Source organism: Paralichthys olivaceus, chromosome 10 (assembly GCF_024713975.1).
Source record: "Paralichthys olivaceus isolate ysfri-2021 chromosome 10, ASM2471397v2, whole genome shotgun sequence".
Taxonomy (NCBI): domain Eukaryota; kingdom Metazoa; phylum Chordata; class Actinopteri; order Pleuronectiformes; family Paralichthyidae; genus Paralichthys; species Paralichthys olivaceus.
The window spans coordinates 18588158-18604786 of record NC_091102.1 but is presented as its reverse complement, the minus strand read 5'-3'; the positions used below and the strand labels follow the sequence as shown (position 1 = coordinate 18604786).

General features: G+C 39.3%; 1 protein-coding gene across 3 annotated transcripts in view; it reads left to right on the top strand.

Moving 5' to 3' along the window:
• The window catches only part of hdac4 (histone deacetylase 4), a 125208-nt gene that overhangs the window by 10139 nt on the left and 98440 nt on the right, over positions 1–16629 (top strand). For all 3 annotated transcript variants that reach the window (XM_069532742.1, XM_069532741.1, XM_069532743.1), the window contains exon 2: positions 3299–3563. In XM_069532742.1, the coding sequence (XP_069388843.1) occupies positions 3542–3563 (22 nt within the window). In that variant the 5' untranslated portion in view covers positions 3299–3541. The remainder of the gene's footprint in view (positions 1–3298; positions 3564–16629) is intronic.

Below are 16629 nucleotides of genomic sequence, written 5' to 3'. Positions count from 1 at the left end.
TAAATAGTATTAATCCCATGTTGTCAGCTCCGAATGGCACTATATCCTTAGTGAGATAGAATGTTAGCTCCTCAGTCACCTCTTTCTTATATTTGCTGCTTTTACCACAATTTTTCAACTGGTTTAATGCCTCAGTCAATGATGTCTTTTGGAAGATACGGATGATCGGTGTACACTACTGCCATTGATTCCTTTATTTGCTCCAGGGTCTTTTCTGTCATGTTGCTATTTTACATTTTATAAATGCATTACACATAAAAGAAACCCTATGATAGAGATGTTATTTTGGGAATGTAGCATGGATCCCTGTTGGGAGTGTAATTCTCATAAAATCTTATTTGGTTGGAAAATTATTTAAATTCTTCTCGGTCAGTCGAAATATATACAATCATAAGATAACCGTCAGCCTCCCTCTTTTAAAGGAGGATGGGTTGAGCCCCGTCAGACCCTTAATAAGTATTTTAGAGTATTACAGTCTGTCCTTGTTTTGAAGTGAGATCTAATGCTTTTCCTTTGGGATTTCCATGTTCTAGATGAATGTTTTTTTTCTATGGTAATACCTTGACTATTTTTGCCAATAACAAAGAAAAATCTGGAACATGTCAATCAGTTGCATAGTAGTGGTGCCACTAATCCCACTCGCCATCTGAATAATTCATAGTCAATTAGGGCCGAAAGGCTGAAGCCGTCTTCATGGAGTAAGTGCGTTTTCAATGATTCATTTCATGAACTATGCTAGGGGTCTCTTAATTGTTGTTTACTGCTCACTATCCGACCACATGTTATTTTTATGCCATCGTGATTACTCCCGGCAGCGCTCAGAGTGCTTGGGAAATGAAGTCCATTAAGGGGTCCTGAGAGCTGTTTTTCCTGTCAAGTGCCATGCAACGTTTCCAGATTCAAACCTTGCTGCACGGGAACAATAAATCTTATCCAATCTCGAGTGTCAGTCTGTGGAAATGAGACACGCTAAGAGACGCAGGTGGTACTATTTTATGGTTCTACAGTGCAGCAGAAATACCTGTTGTGTTGTACAAAGATTCCTTTTTAATAGGATCCCTGGAGGACAGTTTAAATTTTAGAGAAAAAGAAATCATGGATGGGACGTTAAGAGCCGCACAGCTGAAAGCAGACCATGCCAAAAATGATGGTGTCAGAAAAGGAGTAGTTTTGTCTTCTCTTTGAGCTGCACTAGTTTTTTTGTGGCAGAGAGAGTGAGAGGACTCAGTGCCTGAGGTCACTGCTGACACAGTATGACGAGCCGTAAAAGCAACCTGAATTCTTGTGTGACAGACGACTACTTTGACAATAATAGGCGGCTTGATCTGAGAAAAGCGTCACTACTCTCTGGCCTTTTTTTTCTGGCACCTCATGCCTAAGCATATCCCAGCAACCCCCAAACAGAGGATCCCTCCTGTCCGTCAAAGTATCATCTGATGATTTAACTCTTGCTCACGTCAGACATTCATGCAGGAATCTAAACGTCACTTCTGGTTATTTTGCCTCTGGCCTGAAGGATGCTGTCAGCTGCTGCACTAAAATTCAAACAGAGTGAATACGAGGTGCTCAGCAATTACATTTCCATAACAACGCTTTTATTCTTAAACTCAGAGATTAAATCTGACATGTTGCAGAAAAACCAGAGCTAATTTTTTGTAGCTTTATAAACTATAAAATACCAGATTATACCTCCAATATAACGCCTCATATTTCTGCACATTCCTCACCAATTATTAAGCTGGGCCCCCATTTAAATTTGTCACTCACTTAAGGAACTGTTTTTCCTCAACGATAATTCCTGATAAGTGAAGTAAGACCCTGCAGAATCCTGGCAGTAATGCATTTCCATGAGGTTTTATTTGGCCATGCAGAGCTCGCACCCTCTTTCCACTAAACTCATTCATTTGACGGTAATTCAGTACAACAGCTTTAAAGTAACAGTGACAGCAAAACACTGGGCGTGTGTGTATATTTGTTAGAGATTGCGAGGAGGAGACCATTTTATTGCAGCTTCTGCGGTATTTCTAGTGACTGATTGCAGCTCTCATTGTCACTTCTGTGCATTCAGCTTTGTTGACACCTGTAAGATGGGACGGAGGTTAAGTTTTAGTTAGTGCTGGTTAGGGTTGAATCATCAGTCTTCCCTTTATGTGTGTGCGTTTATGTTTACATACATATTTTTGATTGTATAAGACACTTGCACATTAGACATGATAAGTTTTCTTCTTCTTTTTTCTCTGCTAATGACGCAGGTAAATCTAAGCTCTCAGGAGGCCTCTGCTTTCATTTCATTTTGGGTTCTACTTAAGGAAAGGAAATTTTATTAAGACATTGACTTCCCCAGCGGACCATACTTGATGTGAAAGTAAAACATAGTAATGTCAGAAGCTGGAACTGTTGCAAAGTCACTTTCTATTAATTGTGTTTATTAAAAGTGATTTAAAAAAAGTATATATTTAGGATATATGTGTTTATTATCTAAGTGGTTTTGGGACTAAATTCAAAAGCTTTGTCAGATGGGTGTGGTAACAATACTGAGGGTGACCTGCAGATGATTTCAGTAAACACAAATGGTTCAAATGAAACCATAATCCTTTGATAAGAACCAGATGTGATACAACTTTTACTTGGAGGAAGCCAGATGCTGTTTTTCATCACTCCCTCTTTACTCTTGTCCAAAATAAACCAAATGATTTTTATTAATAACGAGTTTGATACTTTATATGACTTTCAACATGTTTTCTACACTCATTAAAGATGTCAGCGTCAAAAGGGGGAAAACATATATTCATAAGGAGTTGACGTAATTTCATTTCTGCTTTATAACAACAGCAACAAGCTGAGTTTCTTTCGCTGTTGTTGTTGGCTGTGACTTTTCTCCTCTGTGGTTGCTAAGCTCACTTTGGCAGCCACAATCTGTCTCACCGGTGACCATGCATATACAACACTTACCTCACACAGCAACTTCCTGAACATCATTAAAAAGCCTATTTTAGGTAAAAAGCACATGTGTGCATATTTATTTTGTGTCATAGAGAGAAAGAAAATTACCATGAACGACAGTTGTGTGTGTTGACCAACCAATGTTAAGAATAGGTAAAGACGACAAGACATAAGTACATCATTAAGTGAACAAAAACTAAAAGGATCAAATGTAAACAATGTAACAAAGACCTGAACTTTGGCTCAGACCATTGTCCAGGCTCTTAGTTGTGAAACACCGTTAATTGAAACATTATCTTTCATCTGGAATACCCCATATATCTGAGAATTCTGTGTTTTCATCTTATTCTCACAGCTTGACTGTTTGGTTGAAGATATCCTGCCACAACACACCACTCAAGGTCTCCACCTGTGGCTGTGTGCCATGAAGCCCTGAGAAACAACTGCGCTGCGTTCCTCCTCGACTTGGCAGCACCAAGTGGCAGCTCCAACGTGGTGGGAATCACAGGATGGCCACAATAGCCACCGCGGTGGTGCACTGACACTGTTCAACTCTCCGCCCCTCATAGGTCTGCCTGCACCACCAGCAACCATAAACATGAGCTCTCACAGTCAACCAGGTAAGATATAAAAAATTAAAAATACAGTATTTCACAGTATGTCCTTGTCTGTGTATGTGTGATTGCTTTGATTTGGAAAAGAAATGCCTGATGTTGGAATAATAATAGCATTTTGCTTTATGGATTAGGATAATGATGATGTCAATGGAATTTGCTTAACAAGTATAGATTTTTTTGTGATGTAGATCAGGATTTAAAATGAACCTGTCATCTGTCTATCGTGTATGCTATGTGTTTTATGAATGGAAATTGATGAAAACCACATTGTTACTAAACAAAGAAGCACCTTTTCTGGCTTATTTTTGCATGCAGTGGTTTTTAGTGATCTGGTAAATATAGTGTGTTACTCTGATGATCAGCAGTGTCATTGTTTGTACGATATATGTATGTGTCTTTTCGTCAGTATGGCTTAAAACCTAGTTTACTTCTGATGACATCTGTTTTTTGTTTAATCAACCAGGCAAGTTTAAATAATAAATACAATTAATTTATTTACAAAGATAAGTAAAAAGTACAAGTGTAGCTTATTCTCCATTTTGATTATTTTAATAAATTGATTACACTTTGATTTAGCATTTTCTACAAGGGTTCTTCAAACTTCCAAGGAGTGACTGAATTCGGTGAAGTCAGTTGGCAAAACCATTTAATCCAGCATGTCGCATTGTTTTAACGGCACTTACACAGTGGTATCTGAGTGGAGGCACATGATTGTCTGAGTTCATTTTTAAGGGTTGGTTTAATTGCTTTGCACTCATGTCCCAAGAAATACAAAACTGCTAAGAAATTTGAATTTACCCAAGCCAAGCCAGTTGTTTTTTACTTTCGTCTGTTTGTTTGTTCGATGATAGATTGAATACGGTTGAGTGAGTTGTCAGGCACCTGATTCCTGTTCCTGCTTTATTCTCACATAGAATCACTCATTTTACTCAGGGGCACTGGCAGGAAATGTTCCGGAAAGTTTATTGAGCAACTGACTCAAACGATTTTGTTCTCAAGGAAATATCCAGACTTTAGTGCGTGTCTGAAGTTGGATCCCTAAACTGAAGATCATGAGAGAGACACATTTTAACACTTTGGCAGCACTCTAAGCAATTTTTATTTTCAAATACTTAATTCAATGAAAAAATGCAAATGTTTGGGTTATTTATAGGATCGTCCCTGGCCAATGACACATTCCTCCACCAAGTTGTATAATCCTGCAGATGAATGAACAGACTCTGGTGAAAACATAACCTTCTGACTGACATCTTACATGATATCTTACTCACATACAGCCCCACCAGAAAATATGGCAATTATCACAAACCGGGATTCTCTCTTCCAGGATCTGTCATCCACCTTACTTTTCCTGATGTTTTAGGTTTTCCTGTGTGTATCATCTCAGTATATGTACCAAGATATTTAGGCAGTTGGCTCAAGCTAACCTGACCAACTCCCAAAGGATAGGCGGTTCAGATAATGGATTAATGGATGGATATCGTAAAGTGTGATGATTTTACTTTATTTTAAAAAAAACGAATACAGAGTCTTAACTGCTCATGAAGGATACTGCACTCTGTCTCTCTTTGCATGATTGAAAACACTCTCACCAGTATGCTTGACCTCAACCACTGAGAAATACCATGTGACCTGCTCAAAAACCCTCTTTCTTTAATCACACCCAATTCTTGGGTCAGATTTGTATTTTCCAGTTTTTCATCTGCTGACCAAAATGGACAAAAGGCCAACTGTGTCCTTCTTTACCCATCATGCACTGGCTGTCATGGTCGTATTCAACGTAGTGATGTCATAGCCATTGATTAATTGTTGTGCTGCCATTGGTCCTGTGTGGCACAATGTGGATTGCTGGCAAAATCTCCTTTTGTCTTGAACTGTGAGTAGAGACACGGTTGAGTTGTGGCCAGGGGGGTTTGCGTCAGAGTGGATGTTTCAGGCTGTTCCGATAGCTCTGGCACAGGCCAGAAGGTATCTGTCATTTTCTTCTTCCTTTTAGTGAAATTCTTTGTTATGTAAGTGGAACCTTGGAGTGGGTCATATTTTCCTAAATTCTGATCATTTCCATGCTTCTTCTATTCTCATGTCTCCACAATGTTTATTATCCTCAGAGTTTCTGAAATAACTTCAAGGTGGAGGAGCACAATTTCCCCTTTGTCAGTTTTGAGCTTTCACTGACAAAAAAAATCGATCTTTATGTTATGGAAAAATGGTCCCGACCTGGATCAACAGTTGTCAGAGTACTCACCCAAAAAAGAAAGGAGCCTTATTTTACTCACCCATCATGTCTTATTTGATGGATAAACCTAATCCCACTTTTGGGTAAGATATTTAATCTGATCTATAACCATATTCCCCACACAAAACCTTTCACAACAGTAGGTGAGTGATACTTCTGTTGAAATTCAGTATTAAGCCAAAACACTTAAGGTTCCAGACTTTTCTCCACCTTGAAGAGCTCCGAAATTAGGTATGACGCTTTCACTTCTCAATTTCACCTCCTTAGCAGTTCATTTTACCCTCGTCGCCCTCCAGTCTGTGCAGTAAGGCTGAGCCCTTTTCCATATATGACTGATCATCATTTCCTATTCTTAAACCACCGTTTTAGAGCACTGAAGGGCCCTTTGTCCGACTTGAACTTGGGTGGCAAAGGCTGGCATGTTGACATGCTACTTGGCATTTTGGAACTGGGTTTATGGCCTTGGAGCCAGAGCTAGAACACACACACACACACACACACACACACACACACACACACACACACACACACACACACACACACACACACACACAGAGACACACACACAGACACACACAGACAAACTCTCTCATCCCAATAAGACCCTTCCCTCCCCTCTCACCCCTCCTCTCATTCCCAACCTCCCCCTTCCCGGTCCAGTGGCAGTAATCGGTGGCAAGTCCTGGCTGAGGGGGATCTTGCGTCAATAAATCGTCATACAGAGCGGCTCCCCTGCCTGGAACCCAAACAGAGCGAGAGGCCGCCTGCTGCTGGGGACCTTGTAGAGTTTGTTAAACCCCTCTGAGGCTTGTAATCTGACCAAAAAGAAAGCTAAGGCCCAGTTTCGTGGGTTTTGTCATTGCGTGTTTGGATTAGTTTTGTTTTTACTGATCTCATCCCTGATTATATAGTTATTGCTGGGTGGTAGTTGTGCCTTAAGCTTGCAGTCTGTAGAGAATTTTGAGTTTTTTTCTTTTCTTGACTGCTTGTCTAGTCAGGATCTGGTGATATATAACTGTCGAGTGTCCCTGACCTCGATCCTCAGGTTAATTTACCATACATGCAACAAATAAAAAAATAAAACCAAGGGTAAACAGCTTAGTAAGGGTGATGGGCAAATGGAGCACAATACTTTGCAGTTTCTTTGATTATCTGGTCAGTGTGTGTGGAGTTTTCAGTCTTTGTAAGTTATAGCAGTTTAGCAGTGTTGAAGTGAAAATTTGGGGCTGCTGTGAGAATTTGGTTTTAAAGATAAATACAAGAATTGCACCTCCTCACTTTTTTGAGTCTTATTCAGATTGCTGATCTGTGGCAGATGGTTGTGAATTATTCATGTGTTGATTTTATCCCAGAAATTACTCAGTATCAGAGCGGAGAAAAGATGGAGAGGACTGACGGCACAGTAAGTGCCTAACAAAAGATAGTGGAGTGTAAACAGCTCATGCCAGATAAGGTTGTTATTATTGTTCTCCATTGTGATTGATGGAGCCCTGCAACGACATTTGTTACAATTGCCTTTTTTTTTTCCTTTTACAGCTGGTTCACTGTGTCCATGTTTACTTGTAGCATTTTGTTGTTAGTACCTTGAGGGTGTTAATGTTACAGGGCTTAACTAAACATACAGGGGTGGGATTTCCAAGCATTTCCTCAGACACTATTTACCAAATAGTACGTGGACCTGTTTCACCATGGGTCAGGTTTGTCCTTTTTGAACATATGAAAGTGTATTATATTATAGAATTAATGTAAGATTATTTAACTTCTGCTGACTAGAAGCAACAGCAGACTCTATAGCAACAAGTTGTAATTACAGGATGCTTGTGGATTCAATTCTGTTGGGCTCGGTATATGAGTAGTTAAGTGTACTGAAAGCAGTGAAGCCCATGCAGCCAATAGCTCCAGTAAAAAACACAAACTCATCCTACAATCGTACAAACAATGATATTGTCCATACATGTCAAGTCAGCATGCAGGTTATTGGTCTACCATGACGGAAAACCTCACACACAGCAGTTGTTAACTAAAACGTACATGCTAAGATGTAGTGAACAGTGTGACTAACTTCCTCTGTATTGTGGCACCCATGTGATCAGGTTTGAGCAACCATCCAGCCTGCGTGAGTGGTGCGGTGCTCGTACAGAGTCCTGGGTTCTGGGCTCTTCACAGGAAAACAATTTTGATGTCTGTCTGTCAAACACTTTCTGTACTTGATTTGAAGTGAAGCTCTCTAATGTCTTTCTTGACTGAATCCATTCAATTGATATAACAAGGTTAATATGGCAAATCACCCATGTAGTGGCCGAGCAAGCCATCACACCTAAAAGAGGGTCTAGTTCTGTTCCATGGATTTTGTTTGTGAATAAAAAATCTGAAATGGATCAGACAATGGGTACTTGCAAATTATCCCCACAACATACTCCAATCACCATTAACCATTTATATATCTCAATAGTAGAGTAAAATAACAAGTTTTCCCTGCAAGAGAAAATTAGGTTCACTCTGTTGCAGGGGCGTGAGTGTTAAGAATGTTTGTGGGTTCATTCGGGGGTGGAACACACATTGCCGTAGTGGATGGTTTAAGCAGGAACTAGATTACGAAAACATACTTAGAAGTTATAGTTTTGCTTCGTGTATTAGATTAGAAGTATTCAAAGTCAGCTGCTGTATGATTGAGGCTCCTGCTTCTAATATAGGATTCATTTTTAATTCTCTCACTTGCCCTTCCTTGTCTTATGTCACTCTAATTTCCGTATCTGTCTTTTTTTCCCGCTCTGTCTCTTAGTTTTAATCAGTGGCTGTAATAAGGACTCGCAGTGGGAGCTATCAAAAGCCTGCAGTTGTGGATTAGAAGATAGTGGCTGGTCCTGGGCCAGGCCACTAGAAAGTAAAGCATAATCTTCAAAAAAAGGAGCTTAACCCCTGCAGGCCCATGCCGATTATTCCTCATTTACACAGGCCACTGTCACAAGGAAAAGGCTTTGGGAGTTAATTGATATGTTTTAGTCTGAGCGTTTCATGGAAGTTGTCCAAAGATGACTGAAGTCAACCAAGGTGAGAGGCAAAATGAAGTTGAGTCTAGGAGCTTATCCACAGGAAGTTATTAAAGAAGTTTTATGGAGAGTGATGCCGTTCATTCGATCAGTGCTTTTTGAATGCTTGAAACTGCGGCAATAGTTGCCACTGCTATCTGTTTTGTCCATTGTCTCAAGAGCCACAGGAACACAATAGCACTCTCTCCTATCTGTGTTTGATGCATTTGAGTGCTGCAGAAATGTTATTGTTCTCATTTAGCCTTGGCTCAGTAAAATTTTCCTCAATGGAAAGATGGATGGGGAATGGGAGTTGAAGCAGACTAAACAGAAGGCTTTTTAGGAGAACAATGGAAGCTGCTGTGGAGAAATAAGATTACTACCTCATTATTGTCTTTCTCTCCACAGTTTTCCAGAATATTCCATTCAAGTAATCTCATTGCCAGATGAAACAAGTGTGCAATTTAGCCTTCGGAAGAATTTATTAAGCATTCAGAGCTTTCGCGTTTGCCAGAAGAGAAGCTTAGAATTGAATTATGCTGTGCACTGTTCTTTCAAATAAACAAAGATCCACCAGTCTTCTTTTTTGTTCTGTCTCGATTAATCAGATGCCGATTGTAAGGCTGATTTGGCAGCTAAATTAGGCAATATGGTATTTGAGTACTCATAACTTTTTAACCTTTTGTTGCGAACTTTTTTCTTGTATGCTAGCTCTGGCTTTCAGCAGGCATGCTAGTTTAGAATGTTGCCTCACACCTACCACAGGCGCTGTAGCTTTGTGGGGAAAACAGGTAATTACAAATTACATTTTATAGCAGGGGGAAAATTATGATTGTACAGCTCAGATTTGAGGCTACAAGTATATGTTTATGTTTGAGCCAACACTATGTGCTGATGCAGTTGGACTATTGGTGATATTGCACAGCAGTTAGAGTAACCCAGATGTCCAGTCTGTCAATGGATACAGAGATTAAGAAAATGGAAGACCTCTAAGATTAACCCTTAAAGATTCACATCTGCTGCCATGCTTACAGTGCGAGTGCAATGCAAGAGGTCACACTGTTTATGAGACCTCTGCTCAGCAACTAACCCTGGCATTGTAAGACGAGAGAATCCCTGCACTACTGTATTTCCCATATGGCTGGGAGGTGTAATCCACTGTATGGGTTCAACAGAGGACAGCCAAGAAGAGGGAGGCGGGTCAGGTGGGTCCCTGAGGATGTAATCCTCCTGCGTCTATGAACAAAACAAAATCAAACGTTCCCAGCAGTTACACAATCCCTGTTAGGAAGGGCTCAGTGCACCCTGGGTCTCCCAGGGCAGAATGAACTTTTCCAGGCACTAATCCGAGGATAAGCCCTGAAACAGAGGCCTTGGAACTCTGTTGTGTGCCGTGATGTACTAAAGATGCCTGAAATGCCCCATGGAGCTGTTGTGCTCATGGTGAGTGGCATCCCCTTCAGATCTGTCCTGTGTGCCGGTGCTGGTGAATGAAATTAGGGTGATACTAAGATTCCTTATTGAAAACAGGTAAATATAAAGCACAGCCACTATTTTAATCCAGTGGAGCTGGAATTATGAACGTCTTGCAATGCACGTCTGTCTTTTTAAAAACAGCAGCAGTAGTGAAAGAAGCTGAAAAAAGTCAGTAGGTTTACACTTTTACATCTTATTCTGCATAGTCCACCCATGCATTATTTAGCAGACTTGAATTTTGTCAATGGAAGATGCTGAAATCCTACTGTTTGCTAGATCCAATTTACATTAAATGTATTTACAATTATTCAGCTGTAACCTGATGCAATGTATCTAAAGCTTCAGATCTTTCGCAGTGATTAATTCATGGTATAAATATTTGAATGCCGGGGAACTGGCTGATAACTTGATTGTTGTTTTAATGTTCACAGAACCATTATTATAAAGACGATTTGTGTATAGATTTTATTTTGAGCCGAAGTTAAATCCAGGTTGTGTCATTCACGTTCAGTCCTTAAATTATCCAACCAGGATTTTTCTCCCAACATGAAATCATTCAGGTTCTACAAAAGGGGGAGGACGGACAGAAACTCAGCCTTTGTTGAATTTATTTCAATTCAATTTTCAGATTTTTCATACACTCTGCCAACAGAATTAATACAACATAGCTTTAATATTCCGGACAGAGAGACATGAAGGGAGCAAAGAGATAGAGATTTTGATGTGGTATTTTGCCATGTTTATGAAAATGAAAATACTGCAGACTCGAGCCCTTGAACTGTGAGAGCTCGTCTGGATCAATAATATCATTGAATTGTTTATACACAAGTTGGACTATGACAATTACCTGAGAGTACTTTGTGTTCAGCACCACTGACAGGAACTTATATCAGAGGAGAAAATTCTGAGCTATTCAATTTTAACATTGTAAAACTGCTTTAACAATTATAGGCCTATTTTATGCTTAGTGCCTTCTGTATAATTCAACTAACACAGAAAAGCCTACGATTAGACTCACAATCAATAAAATAAAAAACCCTCATCATAATTCTAATAATGAATCACTTAAATGTTATTTGCATTTTTTTGTGAACAGCATAATTTGCCGGGAAAGAAATGCGCCTTACCTTTCAATTATAGTTTAAATTATAAAATAAAATAAGTTTGAATTATATTGGTATTTTTCATTGATGCTGCTGATGTTATACCTGAATGTTGTCTGACTACCATGTTACCTTTCTTCTGCCTTCTTAGTTGCTGAGCAAATTTTTAAGTAAAACTCCTGTCTGCCACTGATTTCCATGCTTTATAGTTGATTCAGAAGTGACATGTCGTATGTTTGCGCGAAATGTCAGAAGCATAGCTCCCTTTCAGAACTGCTATTAACATTCTGTCTTGAGTGATGTGATCACAGCTGGTCAGCTCTCAGTACAGGTCTGAACGCACCAAAATGTGTCTTAAATGTCACTCAGACAACATTTGCATTTTGTGGCCACCCCCACAATATCAGCACAGATTTTTAATCAAATAGGTAAATATATTTCTTTATTCCCACTCTTGTTCTCTCTATAGCTCTTGACACACACACACACACACATGCACTTTCTCAGCCACAGTGATCTGTCTTTGTTAGGCAGCAAACTTCGTAATTTTTCTCTATGTTGTGAGTTGGACACTTGACAGATCTTATGTGCTCTTAGGTGCTAAAACCTGGACTATGAGTCAACTTCAACATCTCAAAGTACCAACCTGAAGTGCTGCCATAGTTTAGCTGACATGAGCGTGGTCATGTTATATGACAAGGTTATCTCATAGAAACTTTCATCACAGCACCAACATACAGCAGTTGGGTGCTGTGCCATCAGTGGGTGAGACTTTATAGTGATGCTCTTTTTGCTTTTCCCATTATTTTTCAAACCACCTGACCCCAACTGTATCCATGTGTTGCTGTCACTAAGCAAACCAATCCTTTACTCCTTGGACTTTTACTTTTATAGGCAGAACTGCACTACCAGATCTCCAGTCTTATTAGGCCCCAAGCGCTGTATGATTAGTTTGCCTGAGGTAGAGGAGGAGGAGGATTTCAAAGGAGGAGTTTTCTGGCTTCATAACGGATTCAGCTGGGAACACCAGGGTTGCTTAAGGGAACATGTACAGATCAGCCGCAGCATTAAAACCAGTGACTGGTTTTAATGATCAGTGTATTATGTTTCTCTCTCGGAGCCTTCTACTCAGTAAGGCTTTCAAACTCTAACTGCACAACTGGAGCTGCTCAGCTGCCAATAGTAGACGCCTGTGGTTGTACTTGGCAGTTTACACGTGTGAATGTGTATAAATTTGCAGGCCTTAAAAAAAATAAAATAAAAAAGAGATGCATGCCTGCTTAGTGAACATCCCTTAAATATAGAACAGATCCAAGAGAAGATCCCTCCTCACAGCAAGTCATAGACTTTCTACCACACGACATTAAAATGATAAAAACAGGCAATGACCCAACTTGTAAAATCCCCTGTAAAAATATTGTAAGGCCTCGACCTTAAAGGGTACTGACAGATATTGTTAGCTTTAACATTGTCAATATTACCAATATAGGGCAACATGTATACTCCTGTCTACAATTTATAAAATGCCACTTGTTGTCTTTTTTATCTTTAATATTCCAAAATTCTATTCATAGTCTACATTAATAATAGAATATGTGGTTTCTTCAGCTGACTGGTTTGAAAAGGAACACTGTCCATTAGGAACCACAATGGCTCAGCTATTTTAATGGACTTGATCATCATCAGCATATCATATCAGGAACTCCTTGGAATATGTCATCACACTTCCATCTATACAGTACAGGTGAATGACTCAGGAAAGGATTACTGTACCACTATTCCCTCCAGCTTACATGAAGAGCGTTCAGTGGTGCACCCTGGAGCTCTGTTAAAAAAAAACCCACATCTGTGCAAGATCACTGAGTTCAGCAGCACTTGCCATCAGTCAAATTGCATGAAACCGAGGTTTGTCATCCTCCCACGTTTGTAATTTACCAGACTTCTCTTTCATCCATTAGCATATAGCACGCTCATTTCTTCAGCTTTCAGAAGCAGTAGCCGAATTGATGAATGAAACATCAAGGGTATGCAGTTGGCTGTTGATTAATGAGCTGGTGCGATCACTCTAGTTGAATGAAAAATATTGCTCAGAGTGACTTATTCATTTGGAGGCTTATTACCAAAGTTGGGTAAAAAGGTTAGTGTTTGTTTCTTTCTGTGAAGCATGATATGACTTAGCATTCAGTGAAAGGGTTGTATAGACATTAGTATGCCGTGCATTGCTAAAGAAGATTATTTTGGTGAATATGTGAAATGACAGCCCACTGAAATCCCATTGATGTTTCGTTAATGCTAAACTATCTCCACTGTGTCACCCTGACTGACTGGTCTTTGTGTCAGTGTCTCTCAAGCTCACACGATTACACTGAGGCTAACTCTCTAATGAGCATCCGTGCGATGACATGCCACACAGCAAGCATTTTCACTGGCATGGAAATGCAAAGGAAGATGCTGACACATCATGTAATTAACGCAAACACTTGTCCTTCTATGGGAATGTTTATTTGACAGGACAATGATGCACTCTCTGAGTGGTGTGTGGACAGAAGCATCAGATCGTTTGTAGCAAGCACACAGGTTGCAGAAGGTTGACACTGAGGGTTAGGGCAAGAGCTATAGAGAGAACAAGAGTGGGAATAAAGAAATATTTTTTGGTTAGAAATAGAAATCACCATCACCATTGTCAGTGCTGATATTGTGTGGGTGGCCACAAAATGCAAATGTTGTCTGAGCGATTGGATCTCAAAACACATTTAAGACACATTTTGCAGCGTTCAGACCTGTACTGAGAGCTGACCACCTGTGATCACATCACTCAAAACAGATTGTTAGTACCAGGTTCGGGTTACCTGTGCACATGAAGAGGTTTCAAGCCATCCTCACGCATCTTATTCTGTAGGCTTACAAATCAATCAGTTTTAATTCTGTGCTTTTTTTGACAGGGCTATTCCTGTTTTTTTTAATCATTTATGTATGTTTTCTTCCCATTTGTTAATCCTAATTTAGTCTCCTCTTCTCTTAATTAATTAACCGATAAATTACCATGAATGTTTTTTGTTTTATTCCACTACAGCTGCCTACTTCTATTCCTTACCCAACACCACACTCTCTTGTCCTCAACACCATTTCTGCTGCTAGATTCTGCAAAGCTTTTAATTCATCATCCTTTAATCCCATTATATCTACTCTTGATCCAAGTGCCGTGTTAAAGTAGTCTAATGATCAGTGCCTTTTTCTGCAGAAAATACAAGCAAATATGGAAGGTCAAAAGTCTGAAATATCACAAACTAGGCTTGGAAATCAATTGTTAATTAATCATTAAGCAGTTAAGCATTCAAGATTGTCTGATTTGTTGTTTGATTTCTGTTTGTTAATTTCAAGAAGTAACCACAAACCAAAATTGGTTATATCCAAGGTTCTGGAGAAAGACATCTAATATTATGAAGTAACATTGATTTTAACAGTTTCCAGTGAGGTTTCAGAACACTTCATAAAATCATGACACAACTTAATAGAGTAATTACTTGATACAGTCATCAATACTGGGGATTGTTGTATTCTCTTAAACCACTTGGAGACTTGTGCTAGCTGACTACAGTCTTAGCTCTGTCCCCCTGGATAACTCTACTTCCTCAAGCCCCAAGGCTCTTCTTGGCTCCCTTCTGTTTTCTATATACATGCCCAATTACCATAGACCATCTAAGTTTCTAGCTTCTTTAAGTCTTTTCTTTTTGTTAAACCTTTTAAAATGGTTGACACTGTCTTTTATTTATGCTAACTGTTCGCATTTATCGATTGTATTGTCCTGTGGTCATTTTCTTTTGTATCATATTATATGTCCATTGAAAAACTTATAAAACCCAAGTTTATTATTACAACATTGTTTCTCTTCATTTTCATAGTGTGAGATTATGCCCTGGCTATCTTATTAATAGTAATGATGATATAATTTATTCTGGCACACTATCACAGTAAACTCAGAAATCCGCACCATTAAAGAAAGTGGTGAAATATTCTGCAGGGTAATTCAGGGTAATACAGGGTATGCTAAGGGTGTTCAGTGCCAAAACAGAGACCAGGGGAAGATTGCTTTTGACCTATTTATAGAAGCAATTAATAGACACAAGTTGTACACCCCCTCCAGTGTTTTCCTCTCTCACAAATGTATTCACACATTCATTTAGAGAACAGAGGGCATTTTGTTGCAAGCACAGATCTAATGGGGACCCCTTCTCCTTTTGTCTGCACCAGACGCAGAGTAGCCTCATGCCAAAACACAAGTAAACAAAACCACACCACAGTGCGAACCGAGCAGTGACATTTAGTTGTGCATTTGAGAGGGTAGTTTTCTATCACAGAAAGAGTGTAATTGCATTATAGCTGTTTTTTAAGTTGTTTTCATTTTGTGCTAATTAAAACGAAAAGTGCTTCAGGGAGTTTTTGACTATTACCACCAGGGATAGCAATAAAGGACTCCCACTTCATACTTAAACTAACGCTTTAAGCTCTGTCCAGTAATGTGATGAGTCGGGTATTACACTGACAGAGGATCAAGGCGGGCTGTTGCATTATCCAATGAAGATAAGACCCTGTAATAATGTTGACAGTGATCTAAAAGCAGTCCTAGATTACAGTACCTGAATGATGTAATCACCCTGACCCTAGTGGCCCATGTAATGTCTCTTCATGTGACGTTAATACAAAGGGTTGTAGCTGATTTTGTCGGTGCGCATACATCCTATGGAATTGGTCAGCAGGGTGAAGTCACATATATAGCTATATAGCCACTTGTTAAGACATTAATGGTTCCAAAGATTTAATATTAGTTATCTCCTAATATAAGAAATGCCTCTAAAACTGATTACATTCACATCATTATTAACTTTAGTTTGCATTTAATTCCAATTGGCAGTTTTTAACATGCTAATATACTAAATATTGTCAGAGCAGACATACATTGAAAACACACGTTTGCTTACCGAAACAAATTAAATCCAATCAAAACCATAACGGCTAATAGCAGAGCCACTGATAGAGATATTTGGGTGTAGCATCATATGTCGCAGAGTTTGCGTTGACTTGTGTAGAAAACGTGGTCATGACATGGAGGTGTGCTTAGAGATATAAAGAAAAGCTTCCAGAGATAGTCCAGTATAGAGTTTGCAGGAGGTAGGACATTATGTAAATTTTCTTTGTTGCTGTTTTTATCACATCACACTGGTAGA